Genomic DNA, 17,471 nt, shown 5'->3' on the forward strand with positions numbered 1-17,471 from the left:
GAGACACAACGTTTTTAATGATGAAACCATCATAACATATGTCCTTTGTAAATTATTATTAAAACCGACTTGGAGCAAAGATGGTTGAACCTGTAACATCGACTGGTACATTTCTAGAGCTTGCATCATTCTGTCATGACTTAAAAGATATAGTTGTTACACTGATTACAGTACTTGATGAAATCTAAATGAAATTCATATTAATACTGCTGTGAATCCTACTTGGTCAGACTGTAGTGTTTAATAATCTCTGTACAAGAAAAGGATGTCCTTTCATTGTTTTTTCCCCCCTTTTTTTCAGAAGGTATAATTAAGACATTTGTTTCCTTTTTAATGAAGCTGTGATGTTTGATGAATAGCGTGAGCATGTGAAATGATATATTTCCCCTTGAACTTTAAATCAGGGCTTTCCAAACTCGGTCCTGGAGGGCCGGTGTCCAGAAGAGTTAAGCTCCAACCCCAATTAAACACACCTGAACCAGATAATCAAGCTCTCACTAGGCATACTAGAAACTTAAAGGCAGGTGTGTTGAGGCAAGTTGGAGCTAAGTGTCTGCAGGACACCGGCCCTCCAGGAGTTTGGGCACCCCTGCTTTAAATGCACAAGTTTGCAAATGGCACAGAGGAACAGGCATTTGTTTATTTCAAAAACGAGAAAGGAGCCGTTTTCTAATTTTTCTACGTTCAATATTAAATCAAAAAACGAATGATCGAATGATACACGGATTTAAATAGTGGATGAATGCATATATTTTTAATTTAAATGTATTTAATAATATATAAATGTATCAATGTATTTATTATAATATAAATTTAAGTTTATTAAATTTATTATTTATTAAATACTAATTGGAAAATAAAATATCATAATTGGATATTATAGTAAAATATTATAATTAGAAAATGACTGTTTTACCCAATATTTGTATGTGGTGTATTTCTTATGCTTATTAGAATATTGAAGTATAAGTTGCAATATTTATGTGGAGTTGCTGCCTGTGAGAGCGTTTCAAATCAGTCATGTGTTAAAGTTCCATTTGCTTCCTTAGAAGTCAGCTGTCTATGTAGGGCACTAGGTTTTGGAATAGTTACCATCACAGCATCTAATTAGATTAATGTGTGTGTGTGTGTGAGAGAGAGCGAGAGAGAGTGTGTGTGAGTGTGTGTGTGTGTGAGAGAGTGGAGGGCTATTATTCTGCTGCATGATACTGCAGAAGAACTGATGAAGGCACGGTTTGATATTCGGCTGACCAATCAGCAGAAAGGGACGTTTAATTCCCGCCCACATGTAGAAATCGAATATTCAAGCTTTGTTTATTTCAAAAACGAGAAAGGAGCCGTTTTCTAATTTTTCTACGTTCAATATTAAATCAAAAAACGAATGATCGAATGATACACGGATTTAAATACATTTAGTAATTATATTCCATTACTCCTCCAATACATTTAATACATGTCTACATTAATAATATAATAAAATTTTACACAAATACCCACATTTCTGACACAATACCATGGTGCAGTTAGTGTTACTACAGTAAATCTATGGTAAATTATGGCGATTTGTAGATTTAAAAGCCTTCTGACTATATCGTTGCGCACAATGTTTTTCCTGTTTGTCAACTGTTTCATCTGGCTGTAAACCAAGTTATTTGTGTGCCTCGCTGAACTCAAGCACTTCACACTGGATCTCACAGCACCGCTTGATCGAGACTCATCAGTGAGCGCATCTGCTCTAGTGAAGCTTGTGCCGCTATGGGATTAGATCTCTGCCACAATTCTGCGTGCGCAAAAGTGCGTTTTGTGGAGAAAATGTTTGTCTTGTAAAGAAGAAAGTATTTCGGGCGCATGAAAATCAATTTTGCATAAGAGCCGTTGTTCACTAATGAGTTGCGCAAAACCACGTTCATATTCGCACGATTTTTGGCGCAGCTTGTCAGTGAACAACGGCTCTGTGTAGTTAATGCTGCTCAATGTGAAAGCCCACAGGTGATGGAGATTTACCACTGATTACAGAACCGGCTTTCTGACAAGATGTGCGTTAAATATCGCATTCGATTTATCGTGCAGCCCTAGTGCAGACCTCTTTTGCACGTGCAAAAGCTTGCTCACCTGCAGCCTCATTTATAAAATGTTGCGTATAAACCGTCCTAAATTTGTTCTCAAATGTGCGTAAGTGCGATTCAGAGAAAATGAACGTGCGCACAAAAACACCTGCGTACGCCTCTCTTCCAGATGTGACATTTATAAATCGCAAATTGTTAAAAGTGTGCACAGCTGACTGGTGTCAGATCTCCGCTTTGTAAGCTCCCCCTAATTATTATCATTACCATATAAAAGACCACATGCCAATATCCGAATTTCTATGCTTGAGAATGATGAGCACATAGAAAATAGAAAAAAACATCCTACTTTTAAAATCACTTGCTATGACAACTAATAAAAATTTCAATATCACGAAATTCTTCCATATCATAATAAAATTATTACACGATTATGGTCTCCGGTCTGAAAAATCCTGCATGCGATTTGGCATTTCTTTATATTTACGCAGTTTACTAATGCTGCTCAAATGTGCCATTAATGTACTGACACAAAAATATATAGTGTATTTTATACAATATAATTGATGTAAATGACAAAAACAAAGTTTAAGGCTAATGTCTCTATTAATTTTCACAGAAGCAAAACAGCAGATGTTATAAATAAAAACAGTTAACAATGTTATTGAATAGAATAAATTAAAACCGTTATTGCACGACATAGACCTATTCTTATAGGCTACACAGACAAAACAGCCAGAGATGCGTTTATGCATTTTTTTTCTATTTTACGCATTAGTAGTAAATCAAGACTTCGCAAGTTCTCTTGTAAAATTAAAAAAAAAAAAACGTAATAAACTGTGTACAGGAAGCGAGTAAAGAACACTCAACACTAAAAAGGTCCGTTTATTCTCGCAAAAACTCCCATTAACAAAAAAAAAATCTTACAATGCATCTTTGTTGTTTATGATGAATTCGGTGCTTGCACGTACACCGCTTTTATTATTATTGCAGCTTGGATGTTCAAATAGCTGCAGTACTCCGACTTTGCCACAAGGAAAAGTGCATACGCCTGCTCAGACCCTGATGTGGCGGTAAGTACTTTTCCACGTCAAAGACCGTTTTTATAAATATGAATGTTGCCGTGGATTTTAGTGTATGCACACTCTAAGATCAAATCTGTGCGTACGTACATTTTACAAATGAGGCCCCTGATGCCCACCCTCAGTGCCATCTAAATGCCACAACACAACCCAGCTTTACAATATGCCATAATTCTAGCCAATCAGAGACAAGGCTGCTAAATTCTGATTGGCTGCCTTGACAACCCATCACAACATTCCTTGCATTACCATGACGGCAGAAGAGGAAAAATACAGTGCATGCATAATTATGCAAGTTGATATTCTGATCATATTTTTTTCCAAGCACATTTTACAAATTCCAAACGACATCAATCTTAATAACTACTATTAATCTTCTATTGAATCATTTATAATTGATATGTAATTATTCATGAAGGCTGGAAGTGAAAAATGTCTTATATTCAGGTGTGCAAATGAGGCCCCTGATGCCCACCCTCAGTGCCATCTAAATGCCACAACACAACCCAGCTTTACAATATGCCATAATTCTAGCCAATCAGAGACAAGGCTGCTAAATTCTTGTATACAATAAATAATAAATTGTAATATATTACAATTATTTTAACATTGCTGGTAGGTTATCATTGCACAAATTAACACACTTTCTGCATTTAAAAAATAAAAAATTAGAAGAGTTCTAAACTAATGCGCTGTCTTCACGGTATCTCACGCACACACACACACACTCAGTCACTCACACAGATCACACTGCGCGCGCGCAGACATTCTTTTTAGCACTCAGACAAACTTTTAAAGCTGCCCCGCAATTTTATCAATAAAATAGCTTAATCGCTGAAGAGCTTACATTATCTTTCTCAACAAGGAGCTGGTAACATCATCGTTTCTAAAGCAATTAAATCCACAGCTTCACTGTTAATAGAGAAACAGCAAAGCGGTGGCAAGGCGTTTTTCACTTCCAGCCTTCATGAGCCATATATCGGTTATAAGTGATTAAATACAAGAGTAGTTATTAAGATTGATGTTGTTTGGAATTGGTAAAATGTGCTTGGAACAAAATATAATCAGAATATCAACTTGCATAATAATTATGCATGCACTGTATTTTCTAGGGCTGTGTATCACCAGCAAAGTCACGATATGATACGTATCACGATGCAGAGGCCACCATATGATATGTATCACGATACGGGACTGCACTGAATTTCACCTCAGCAGAATTTAGTAAAACAGCTGTTTATGAAACACTGCATACTATTGGGCCGTTGCTAACTATTGGCAGAGCAGGCAGTTGACCTCTGCATTATGAAGGGCCTCCATAATTGTGCCACAGTTCAATATAGGTAATGGCATATGTTTCATGTTTACACTGGGCACTCCCCACCAGGTACAATATTCTGATTGTTTGCATCTTGTTTTTAAGCCCATAAATAATAATGTACTCGTTCTGATAAATGTTTTTTAATGTACTCATTGTAATATATTACAATTATTTCAACATTGCTGGTAGGTTATCATTGCACAAATTAACACACTTTCTGCATTTAAAAAATAAAAATTAGAAGAGTTCTAAACTAATGCGCTGTCTTCACGGTATCTCACGCACACACACACACACTCAGTCACTCACACAGATCACAGATCACTCACACTGCGCGCGCGCAGACATTCTTTTTAGCACTCAGACAAACTTTTAAAGCTGCCCCGCAATTTTATCAATAAAATAGCTTAATCGCTGACGCCGCCGGTTAAACTTTGATCCGAGCAGATAAACGGTCCGAGTGACACGCTTCTAGACTAGTGCTCTTCCGTTCCGCCTTTGCCTCATAAACATTATATCGAACATTTATTGAACTCTTCATACCGTTTATCGTGGAAATTTATATTGCGTAAAAATTATAGTTATCGATTTATCGCCCAGCCCTAAATATAAATTAAGTCTTCAAATTAATTGAATTTTTATAAATGTATATTTTACAGAGCAATGTTTTGTAATGATTTGAGAGAAAAACATGAAGAAAACATAAATATTAAAGGCATTGATGCGGACACCATGAGAATCCTGTTAGAATACACTTACACCAGCAAAGTCATCATAACCAAGGACAATGTTCAGAGAATGATTGAGGCAGCCAGCCTATTTCAGGTTTGTACTATGACAGCTTTTTATCAAATTTTATATCAAATTATTTTTATGGTGGATTAGCCTATATGTAACACGGTCTCTGTCAAGTATGACAATTTTAATGTCTACCAGTATGTTTTTGCTGGGTACACATGACATTTTACTTCCCCAGTGTCACATTTGTGGTATTTTATGTTTTTGTTTCTTTAGTTGGAGGTGAAGATATCCAGACTGTTTTCAGGTTATTTCAGATAATTAAGATATTATATATCTTATAAAGTTAACACAATAAGTAATGTTTTATCTATACAGCACCTTTGAAAACAATTTTTACAAAGTGCTTTACAGTAGATATATACTGTATAAGAACACTACTGCTTAAAAGTTTTTTTTTATTGATAGTTTTCAAGAGGAAATCTCTTATGCTCACCAAGGCTGCTTTATTTCCTCAAAATACAGTAAAAGCTTTAATATTGTAAAATATTATTATGATTTAAAATTACTTTCTCTATTTTAAAATGTAATTTATTCCTGTGATTGAAAGCTGAATTTTCAGCAGTCATTTCTCCAGTGTCATGTAATCCTTCAGAAACTATTTTAATATGCTGATTTGGTGTTCAAAAACATTTCTTATTATTATCAATGTTAAAAACAGTTATGCTGCTTAATATTTTTGTGGAAACCATAATACATTTTTTTTCAGGATTGAGATTTTGTGCAACATTTTACAAGCCTTTACTCACTTTTGATCACTTTTACGTCACTTTTGGTCAATTTAATGCATTCTTGCTGAATGACCAGTGAATGACCTCAAATCTAATCTATGTTTGCAGTTTCCACGTATTGTGGACGCCTGTGCCAGTTACTTAGCAGAAGCCCTTCACCCAGACAACTGTGTGGGAATCCTGCATCTAGCTGATGTGCACTCGCTGGAGTCTTTGAAAGCCCAAGTCTACACCTACATTATCCAAAACTTCTCTCAAGTATCGGCCCATGATGAGATCCTTGAGCTTCCAGCAGATGTGTTGGTCAGTCTGCTCCAGCATGATGACTTGGGGGTAACAGAAGAGGAGCAGGTATTTGATGTGGTTACACGTTGGGTGAGGGCCCAACAAGATGAAAGAATAGCTCAGCTGCCCCGTGTCCTCACACATGTAAGGCTGCCCTTGTTGGACCCATGGTACTTTGTAGAAAGGGTGGAAGGAGACCCTCTGATCCGCCAATGTGCCGAGGTGTTCCCACTGCTGCAGGAGGCCCGGGTTTATCACCTCTCAGGAAAAGAGGTCAGTTTTACAAATGTGACCTTTCTAAATGCTTGATGTCATGTTGAAGGGGTCACAAGATTCAAATACAGGAAGTGCAATCCAAGCTTGGGAATTATGACTGTGCGTCATAATGACATGGCAAGCATTCTTTTTGGAGGAAGTGTATTAATTCATAATGTTCACTTTGCTTACATATGAAAGAAACTAGAACTAGTTAGCGAATGCTGTAAATTATACAGGGAACCTTCTAACTTGGAATATTGCAAATAAATATGTAATAATTATATTATTATTATTAATAATATTTAACAGGGCACAAACTATGCAGTTCTACTAATTAATTAAAAAAATTAAAAGGTAATTGGCGAAGGTTTATTTCACAATTCTGAGTCAATTTCTCGCAAATCTGAATTGCGAGATGTTGGTAACCAGACAGTTGACGGTAGCCACTGACTTCCATAGAATTTTTTTTCCATACCGTGGAAGTCAATGGCTAGTGCCAACTGTTTGGTTACGAACTTTCTTTTGTGTTCAAAAGAACAAAGAAATTATCGAGGGGTGAGAACCAGAAGGGCGTAAGTGACATTTTTGGTGAAATGGAGATATATATATATAATGAAAGCTCTTAATGAGCTCTTTATACTGGCAAAAGTACTGTCATCCATGAGTGTACACATTTTTTATTAAAAACAGTTGAAATCAGTACACCAATTCAGATCAAACTATGGTAAAATTTTAGTTTTGGCTCTCCTGTAAAGTTGAAATGTCACTTACGCAGTGGTGGAAAGAGTACTGAAAAAATATACTCAAGTAAAACTACCATTACCTTCCAAAAAATGTAGTGTGAGTTGAGTAAAAGTACTTGTCCAATAAACTACTTGAGTAAGAGTAAAAGAGTAGCCTATTTAAAAGTACTCATGAGTATTGAGTAGTGAGTACTGAGCTGTGGATTCTACCCCCTCATAATAAACGCTGTACACCGCAATTTACACATTTTAAAAATGTTGTACATTTTGTAATTCACATTATCTTATTTGTCATAAAGCATGAAGAATATCTATCATCCAGCAGTTTTAATTTTGACTGCCAACTCTTTAAAATACATTAAAACAGCACGGAAACAGTATTCAGTTGAAGAAAAGATTAGTTATTCTCAGTACAATCATCCCCATTTAAATCATAAAGTCTGAATGAAACTTTTTCAAAGGAAAACACACACACACACTTTGTCTCTTTGCTGAGTCGTGGCGGTCTTGGTGAATCAGCAGCATCCACAACTGAATGGAACAAAAAGTGTTGAACTTGAAAATTGTTTATGCGCGAGTGCACTTGCTAAATGAAGGCGGATTGTATAAAATGAATTAAAAAAAAAATAATAAAAAAACTGTTTATTAACGAGCTGCTGTTTTATTACATCACCCGCTGGCACAGATGCAGTATATTAACGCAACGGATCGTCAATAAGGTGCAGATTGGTCTTCAATTTGTGTTTCCAACACACTTTTTCACAGAGCACATCATTCGCTCAAACTCATCAAAAGTAAACAAGTTCAACAAGCAGAGAGACGAGGCAGAACAGAACGCGTGTCTTATGTGAGTGGGAATTTACCGAACGTGGCACTTGCGGGAGTTATCACTGTATGCAATACCCACAACCTCACACCAAATTTCAGGCCGTGTAGATAGGCAAACATATATACAAATCAATTAGTAAGCAGAAATCCAAAATGTACCTTAACATATTAAGTTAGAGGAAGATGCGACTGAATTGATGCTTGAAGAATGCACTTCCAGCAGCCATGATAAACAGTTGGCGGTTAAAGTTTTAATAGGTCCCGAGACCTATTACTATCTATCCAATCACGTTGATGGATAAAAATTTAATTAAAATAAGCATGTAATGACCACAAAAGGAGGAAAATAGAGGAGTAAAAGTACCGATACATCACTTAAAATGTACTCAAGTAAAAGTACACAATTTTTAAACTACTCAAAGTACAATTACTGATTAAAAACTACTTAATTACTGTAACGTGAGTATTTGCAATTCGTTACTTCACACCCCTGCACTTACGCCTTTCTGGTTCTCACCCCTTGTTATACATGTTTGGAACAACTTCAGGGTGAGTAAATGATGACAGAATTTTAGTTTTTGGGTGAGCTATCCCTTTTAAATCCTCTTGGTTTATAGGTGATCTCAGAGCGCACCAAACCAAGAGTGCAGGAGTTCCAGTCTGAGGTTTTTATGATTATTGGAGGATGCACAAAGGATGAGAAATTTGTATCTGAGGTGACCTGTCTGGACCCGCTACGCAGGAGCTGCTTAGAGGTCGCAAAACTACCAAACACAGAGATGGAATCTGAGAATGAAAATAAGAAGTGGGTGGAGTTTGCGTGTGTCACCTTCAGAAACGAAGTCTACATATCGGGTGAGCATCAGTACATCACACTGACACACTGAGATACATCACACTGAGGAATGCACTTATTATAAATGAAAAGAAGACCAAGGAAATTATTTTTTGTCTCAAGTAGGTATCAAAAACAAGTAACCATACATAATATAGAGATTGAACAAGTGTCTTCCTATAAATGTGTGGATGCTGCACAGTCATGCGTATCTTTCAGTGAAGCACGGTTCTGTGATCAGCAGTAAATCTCCATCCGAAGGCCAGAGGGCGCGCTTGCGCTGAAACTCCAAATGCACCTCGCAGAAGAAACCCAGGAAATCCCTGTAGAGGTTGCTGAATAAACAGAAGATTTAACTGCTTTCATTAATTCAATGTGACTAATAAACACGACTATGACAATATATGGTTTATCTGAGTTCGTCTTATAAATTTTATTATAATAAAGTATATAATAATGCAATGCTAATCGACATACCCTGCGTTCCATTTGGAAGGGCTCATCCCTATGCCCTAATCCCTTCAAAGGGTTTACCCTCCGGAGTGAGAGCTTTGAAGGGTGTAGGGGACCAAACAACTATTTCTTGAAGTGCCCTTCTGCGTCATCATCACGTGCCCACACGGAAGCGTCATAATCATGCAAAGAATCTGCGCAAAGGATAATGGGAGCCTGAAGTGTCCATTAGTCAGGGGCGTAGCCATCATTTCAAAAGTGGGGGGGACGGAATGTCTAGTGTTATACCTGTTTTTTCCCTCGTGTAATTGACAGGTTTTATTTTTAATCGTACCTTTTTTGCTTTATATGCTTTATGCTTATATTATTATATATGATTATAACACAGAAGAAAGAGAGAAAGAAACAAAGAGAAAGAAAAAGAGAAAGAAAGAGAAAGAGAGAAATACAACAGCATGTCACTGGGACAGCACCCTTAAAAGGACATCTTTGTACATTATTTACCCCAAAAAGTTTCATAGTTGTACATTAAGGTACATATTGGTACTCTAAGGTACTAATGTGCACCTTTTCGAGTATAAAGTACAAAGATGTCCTTATAAGGGTACTGAGATTGTTTTCACTCCGAAGTGCCCTTCGGAGGGCGATATATCCCGTTTGGAACGCAACAATAGCTTTTATCACTGCTTAGAATACTATGAAATATGTTGCATGCTTTATTCTGTGTAAGAAACCACATAATCTCACAGAATGATTTATTACAAACACTCGACTGATGTTATGAAGTGAGTTTGGAGTAAAAACTTATTAAATGTGGTATTTTCACGTGCTTTCAGATGGAGCAGCATTTACTACGCAGCCGTAGTTCACTGACTAGCTATGCAAACAGCTTTCATAATTGCAGAATGATTTCTTCGATTTCATAAGTGTGCGATTAAATCATCTGCAATTATGAACGCGATTTTGCATAGCTTGTCAGTGAACTACAGCTCTGTGTAGTAAATGCTGATCCATCTGAAAGCACGTGATGGATATTTACTACTAATCACAGAACCGGCTTTACTGACAAGATGCACATGACAATCACATTCGATTAATCGTGCAGCCCTAGTAGGTTGCTGTCTATTTGTTCTAAAATTATGAGCCAAGTTTTCAAGATCTGTATACGAAAAAAATGTTGACCTTGTCAGGAAAAAAACTATTTTTGGAAGAGATTCCAACAATAAAATGAACTAAAGTGTAAGACAGCGATAAAGTGACCGTAACTATGTAATATGTTCATTTGCATGGACGCTGATGTGCAAGATTAAAGAAGAAATTTGTAAAACTCATTTAACATTTAAAACAGGTGGCAAGGAAACATTGCAAGATGTGTGGAAGTATAATGCATCACTAAACAAATGGATCCAGATAGAGTATCTCAACACAGGCCGCTGGAGACACAAGATGGCAGTAGTTGGAGGAAAAGTCTATGTTATGGGTGGTTTTGATGGAACCCAGAGATTGAACAGTGTTGAAGCCTACGATACATTTCACAACTGCTGGACAGAGGTGAGTCCTGTAAATATCTGGGATGGGTAATTATGTAACTTTAGGCCCTTTGCAATCCCACCAGTAAAAAAAAATAAGTACATAAAAATAGTGAGCGAGAGAAATAACTTTTAATTTTCAGTTAGCAATTGTCTAATTGAAAGAGTGTCTATTAGTTTTTACCACAACACAATTTCATATTGTTCATGGGGTTCATTTTGGGGCAGTGTTGGGAAGGTTACTTTGGAAATGTAATAGGTTACAGATTACAAGTTACCCTATTTAAAATGTAATAAATAGTGTAAATATTTCAATAACTTTAATGTAAATAATTTCATTTGATTACTTTCTAACACGCCCCCACATGTCTACGTCACGATGTGGGAAGATTTGCATAACGCCGCCCAAATGTTCACGCAAAGAAAGAAGGCGTAACTTTTATTCTCGCTGTAGTGTTGTTGCCGCCAATGCCATGTCGTGCAGATGCTGTGTGTTTCGTTGTGAAAGCGAAACTACTTTGTTTGGCCTTCCAAAAGAGGACGATATCCGCTTCGTCATGCCTGGAGTTGATCCGTGCTGGTTGCTGAGGAAATACATCAACTTCGCACTGTGGATCACCGGATCGGCTTTCACCGTGGACGAAGCAGAGTCCAGCCCGGGGTCGTCACATGTGGTTGCTGCAAGCCGTTCTCAAGCCCGCCGGCCGTTCCTCACTCTAGCCGCCCGCCGCCGCTCACTCAAGCCCATTGTGTGTGACGCTGTGTGTTTCGTTGTGAAAGCGAAACTACTTTGTTTGGCCTTCCAAAAGAGGACATGACTAAAAATCTGTGGTTTAGTTGTATTTACAACACTGTTCCAGAACAGTTCAACCCAAATATTCAGATGTGTGCAGCGCATTTTATGGAGGACTGTTTCCTGATCCTGGGAGAGTAGACTACAATGCCGGCTGTTCTGACTCACAGTCTGTAAACCGTTTTTATATTTAAAGGATTTGCCACTGATGATTCAAACGCGAGTTTTGAGCTGTGTAGAGTAGCGCTTGTAGTTTGTCATTTCTCCGATCACAAATGCAGACATGGTTTTATGTTTACGCGGCACGATGCAACACTTAAAAAGACAGTATAAGTGATTATAATCCATAATTATGTCCCCACTGGATGCAACAAATGCCTCGTTTATAATGGGTTTTAATGTTTTTGTCTCGTCGCTCTGGCCGGACAGGGCATCACAATATGGTAAGGGGCGTAACATTTCTGTCACACGCTTGAGGTATTCGGCCAATCACAACGCACTGGATAGCTGGCCAATCAGAGCACACCTCGCTTTTCAGACCGATGAGCTTTGTAAAAATCAATGCGTTTCAGAAAGACGGGGCATAGAGGAGAAACAATAATGTACAGTATGTGGAAAATAATGTTTTTTTTTACCTTAAACAGCATAAACACATTTCATTACACCAAATACACAAAATAATGTTCTTTTTAGCAACATCATATGTAAGGGATAATATACATCCAGCCGGTTGTTATCTCAGAATAAACCCCGACAGGGTGATCAGGAGTTTATTCTGAGATAACCGGCTGGATGTGCATTATCCCGCTTATTACACATTTAAAAATTTGTTTTTACCATATATGTTTAAATTAATGTTGAAGTCTTCCATTGTAACACACGGTGGTTAAGTGTTTTCAGTCACAAGATTCATTAAGCATATAAGTAGTACCGGTCAAGATAACTTGTAGTACCCGAATGAGCGGTGTGTTATTCAATTTGGTGGTTGTTATCTGGGAATAACATACCGCTGGATGGCGCGATTGACCAATCAGAATCAAGTATTCCACAGAGCCGTGTAATAAGACCCCTTTTAAAACATTTAAAGCAGGCAAGTAAGGGTTAACCTTACAGTAGTACTCAACACTGATTACTGTCAGACTTTCAAAATACTTCTCCAGTTGAATTAAGATTATATTAATTTAATTTTAAAGCACAGCCACCACAAAATCTTCTTTGAGATCGTTCTGAGGTTAAATACAGACTTAAAATCACAAGATATAGTTTAACAGTTATGACACTGTTTTTGAAATCAAACCTTTGCATAGCTACAACAGGAAACACTGGCAACAATGCCTTGGAAAAAAAGTTAACCTTAAAAAAATGCATATACATAAACCCAAATAGGAAATAAAACCGTTATCGAATAAGCCTGTGTCCTAAACTCTTGAAACATTGCTGTGTCATATTTTTGTGCAGTCGATGCAATTTGGAAAAGGAATCAATTAAATCTGTGTATGTGTGTGAAAATATTCAGATGTAACCTGCTTTGTAATTGTTAACATTTTCATGAGTAACTGTAATTTAATTACACTTTTTCCCTCCGTAATTGTAACAGATTACAGTTACATTTATTTTGTAATTAAATTATGTATTTCCGTTACATTTAACTAGTTACTCCCCAACACTGTTTGGGAGCCAAAAATGTCTATAAAGTGCAGAACATATTCCATGTATGAAAAATGCATGTAATGAAAATATGTATTGAAATACATGTATATAACATTTTACACTGTAATTTCAAAAGTACCATTCAAAAGTTTGTGATTTTATGATGGTTAATCTGATCATATACAGGAATTTTCATTACAATTCACAACTTAATATTTTTATCCACCTTCCAGGTAGCACCACTCATGATCAGCGTAAGCTCCTTCTCTGCTGCCAGCTATGACAAATACATCTTTGTGATCGGTGGAGGCCCCAATGGCAAGATAGCCACAAACAACATGCAATGCTTCGATTCCCTATCAAATAAATGGAGCTTAAAATGCCCGATGCCAACCGAGGCCAAATGCACAAATGCGGTGACTTTTAAGGATGCCATTTTTGTTGTTGGTTTGTACCTTTTATATTTTTTGCTTAAATAAAACAGTAAACAACTCACCAGAGATAACCGCCATGCTTTGATGATTAAATATGTAATTTCCTCTCAAATAAAGGTGGCGCGATGAAGGCCTTGTATTCCTACAGCCCTCTGGAAGACTCCTGGACACTTATTATCCAGCTGGGTTGTGAGAGGGCCAGCTGTGGCATTGCTGCCTGCAATAACAAGCTCTTCATTACCGGTGGCCGTGACGACAAGAACGAGGTGATTGCTACCATTCTTTGCTGGAACCCGGAGACAAAAAAGTTGACTGAGGAGTGTGTGCTTCCACGTGGAGTATCTCACCATGGCAGTGTGACTCTCAGGAAGTCCTACACACATATACGCAGGATAACGCCTGAGACAGTCAACGGATGACAAATTCAACAGCTTCAGAGACTACAATTTTGCTACATGTTTTGTCCTTAGATATGACTCTTTTCAGGCCCATATGATCAAGCTTAAGCAGTGGAACTCCGTGTCCTCTATTATATTAATACTGAGAGTTTTCTCTTTTTTATATTTAACAATGCAGTTTGTACACACCAAGTGTAACCATTGTGTTAATTTTGACAATGCAAAGAAATGCTTGCACTTGGAATGTTTACACATTTACAATACAAATTTTATACATCGAAACATTAATATTTATTCTGTAGCACTTCACAATATTCCAGTTGTTAATATTGAAAATCGGTATCATGAACACAATAAAAAAAAATTATCTAGTCTTATTGTGAACATTTAAGCTCATGTTTCATTTATTAAAATCATTTTTGACCTTGTAGTAAAAATGTAATTCAATAATTAGGTAAAACGACATACTTTGATGTATGCCAGGTTTCACCAATCATTTAGGCTACTTAAACCACAGTTCATTTGAAGATCACGTTCAGATCCGCCTCTATCCAAACAGCAACCAATGAATAGAAGTTCCCACCCTACATTTGTTTCAATGTTTCACTTGGACATACAGGTGCATCTCAATAAATTAGAATGTCGTGGAAAAGTTCATTTATTTCAGTAATTCAACTCAAATTGTGAAACTTGTGTATTAAGTAAATTCAATGCACACAGACTGAAGTAGTTTAAGTCTTTGGTTCTTTTAATTGATGATTTTGGCTCACATTTAACAAAAACCCAACAATTCACTATCTCACCAAATTAGAATACTTCATAAGACCAATAAAAAAACATTTTTTGTGAATTGTTGGCCTTCTGGAAAGTATGTTAATTTACTGTACATGTATTCAATACTTGGTAGGGGCTCCTTTTGCTTTAATTACTGCCTCAATTCGGCGTGGCATGGAGGTGATCAGTTTGTGGCACTGCTGAGGTGGTATGGAAGCCCAGGTTTCTTTGACAGTGGCCTTCAGCTCATCTGCATTTTTTGGTCTCTTGTTTCTCATTTTCCTCTTGACAATACCCCATAGATTCTCTATGGGGTTCAGGTCTGGTGAGTTTGCTGGCCAGTCAAGCACACCAACACCATGGTCATTTAACCAACTTTTGGTGCTTTTGGCAGTGTGGGCAGGTGCCAAATCCTGCTGGAAAATGAAATCAGTATCTTCAAAAAGCTGGTTAGCAGAAGGAAGCATGAAGTGCTCCACAATTTCTTGGTAAACGGGTGCAGTGACTTTGGTTTTCAAAAAACACAATGGACATATGACATTGCACCCCAAATCATCACAGACTGTGGAAACTTAACACTGGACTTCAAGCAACTTGGGCTATGAGCTTCTCCACCCTTCCTCCAGACTCTAGGACCTTGGTTTCCAAATGAAATACAAAACTTGCTCTCATCTGAAAAGAGGACTTTGGACCACTGGGCAACAGTCCAGTTCTTCTTCTCCTTAGCCCAGGTAAGACGCCTCTGACATTGTCTGTGGTTCAGGAGTGGCTTAACAAGAGGAATACGACAACTGTAGCCAAATTCCTTGACACGTCTGTGTGTGGTGGCTCTTGATGCCTTGACCCCAGCCTCAGTCCATTCCTTGTGAAGTTCACTCAAATTCTTGAATCGATTTTGCTTGACAATCCTCTTAAGGCTGTGGTTCTCTCAGTTGGTTGTGCATCCTTTTCTTCCACACGTTTTCCTTCCACTTAACTTTCTGTTAACATGCTTGGATATAGCACTCTGTGAACAGCCATTACTGAAATGAACTTTTCCACGACATTCTAATTTATTGAGATGCACCTGTACTTCTCAATACAGAAGAAAATTCTGTCACTACTTTCCATGAACTCATGACTTTAATGTGAGCTAATGTTATAAATGAATATGAATTACCAAATAGCACTAGTATTTAATTTAACATTAACCTCGATTAGTAAACTGCAAAACTTTACCTAACCTGAGTTACCATTTATTCTGCATTGAAAACGTTATACTAGTTTTGTGAAAAGATCCAATAAGTGTTTTCTAGTTTTACTTCATTAGTTTGACGTAACTCAATATACACACCACATAAAGTAAAACAAATGTTCTCAGAATTTGAATATAGCATTGTTTTTATTTTGTGAAGAGAGATCAAAGTCATCATCATAAAAAATAAGTTTTATTTGTACAGGGCACAAACACGGCTGTGCATTTGGAAAATATTTTACAAGCACAGGTCTCATCTGCTCTTTTCCTGTGCAAATGTGATCCCTGATATAGGCAGATTTTTAGCAGTCTGTTGTTCACTTTCAAGTTTAACGTAAAACACAATTGTCAAATACATAAAAAGGCACCACTACCTTGCCCAACTGAACTCTATACAAGCCGGTCAGATGCAAGAACAATAACATTGAGAGAACATCCACTTCTTAACAAGGTTTACTCTGGGGAAACATTGTATTGAAGCAAGCTTTTTTCCAATCTACAATTTAGTCCTGTAGTCCAATGCCATTGCAGTTCCCTCGGTTTCATTCAGCAGTGCCATGTGTCTCATCTCTTGTGTCTGCTGTGGCTGTGTCCAGAATGTGACCTGCTCTGGTGTTTGCTTCGTCCGTGATCACGTGATCTGTCACAGTCACGTTCACGATGGTCCCAGTGGTGACTGTGATCGTGCTTGTGTTTCACGTGGTCACGATCACGGCCTCGTTCGCGGGAATTGCTGCGAGTTCGGCTCCGTGATCGCCTCTTTTTGTTGCTATTCCGACTAGACTCACTCTGTCGGTCTCGTTCCGTCCTGAGCTGCATGATTGGCGAAGCTCTGCGACCTTTGTGTTGCCGTGGTGATGGGCTGTGGCTGCTCTGAGAGCTGTAAGTTCCCGAGTGGCTCCTCCGACTAAAAATAATAGAACATGTCAGCAGCAGAAAGAATAAATCTATTTTAAACATCAATCTGGTGTACAGGTATAAAATATCACTTGAATTGAAAGTGCATGTTGTAACTTACTTTCTGTGTGGAGAACGAGATGGTGAACGAGACCGGCTGTAGTTCTTGCCATTCTGAAACACTTTGCCCTCCTCCTTTTTCATGCTGCTATACAAGAAAGATAAAATAAAAAATACAGTACAACAAAACAGGGATGGGCAGCAGTGTTGCTATTTACCAAAGCAATATTTAATAGTTTTGGTTAATTAAAATAAAATAAATATTAGATGAAAAACTATATATATAAAAAAAAATGTATATATAT

At 37.4% G+C, this 17,471-nt stretch overlaps 2 protein-coding genes across 3 annotated transcripts in view; one reads left to right on the forward strand and one right to left on the reverse strand.

Annotated features, from left to right (window-relative positions):
* Nucleotides 1-80: 80 nt before the first annotated feature.
* On the forward strand, nt 81-14,530 carry LOC107558769 (kelch-like protein 6). Its single transcript, XM_016242448.1, has 7 exons — nt 81-105; nt 5,122-5,291; nt 6,104-6,553; nt 8,727-8,964; nt 10,746-10,948; nt 13,603-13,816; nt 13,921-14,530. The coding sequence occupies exons 1-7, from the start codon at nt 81-83 to the stop codon at nt 14,220-14,222; spliced, it is 1,602 nt and encodes a 533-aa protein (XP_016097934.1). The 3' UTR covers nt 14,223-14,530.
* A 1,830-nt stretch (nt 14,531-16,360) lies between these two features.
* LOC107557347 (cyclin-L1) overlaps nt 16,361-17,471 on the reverse strand; it is a 5,017-nt gene continuing 3,906 nt past the window's right edge. Inside the window, exons 10-11 of one of the 2 annotated variants that reach the window (XM_016240745.1) lie at nt 17,228-17,311; nt 16,361-17,116 (exon numbers count right to left, since the gene is read on the reverse strand). In XM_016240745.1, coding sequence (XP_016096231.1) covers nt 16,774-17,116; nt 17,228-17,311 — 427 coding nt within the window. In that variant the 3' untranslated portion in view covers nt 16,361-16,773. Of the gene's footprint in view, nt 17,117-17,227; nt 17,315-17,471 lie in introns of both variants that reach the window. The other variant, XM_016240737.1, reaches the window with a different exon arrangement.

Source organism: Sinocyclocheilus grahami, unplaced genomic scaffold, assembly GCF_001515645.1.
Source record: "Sinocyclocheilus grahami isolate Dianchi unplaced genomic scaffold, SAMN03320097.WGS_v1.1 scaffold21.1, whole genome shotgun sequence".
In the NCBI taxonomy this organism is placed as follows: domain Eukaryota; kingdom Metazoa; phylum Chordata; class Actinopteri; order Cypriniformes; family Cyprinidae; genus Sinocyclocheilus; species Sinocyclocheilus grahami.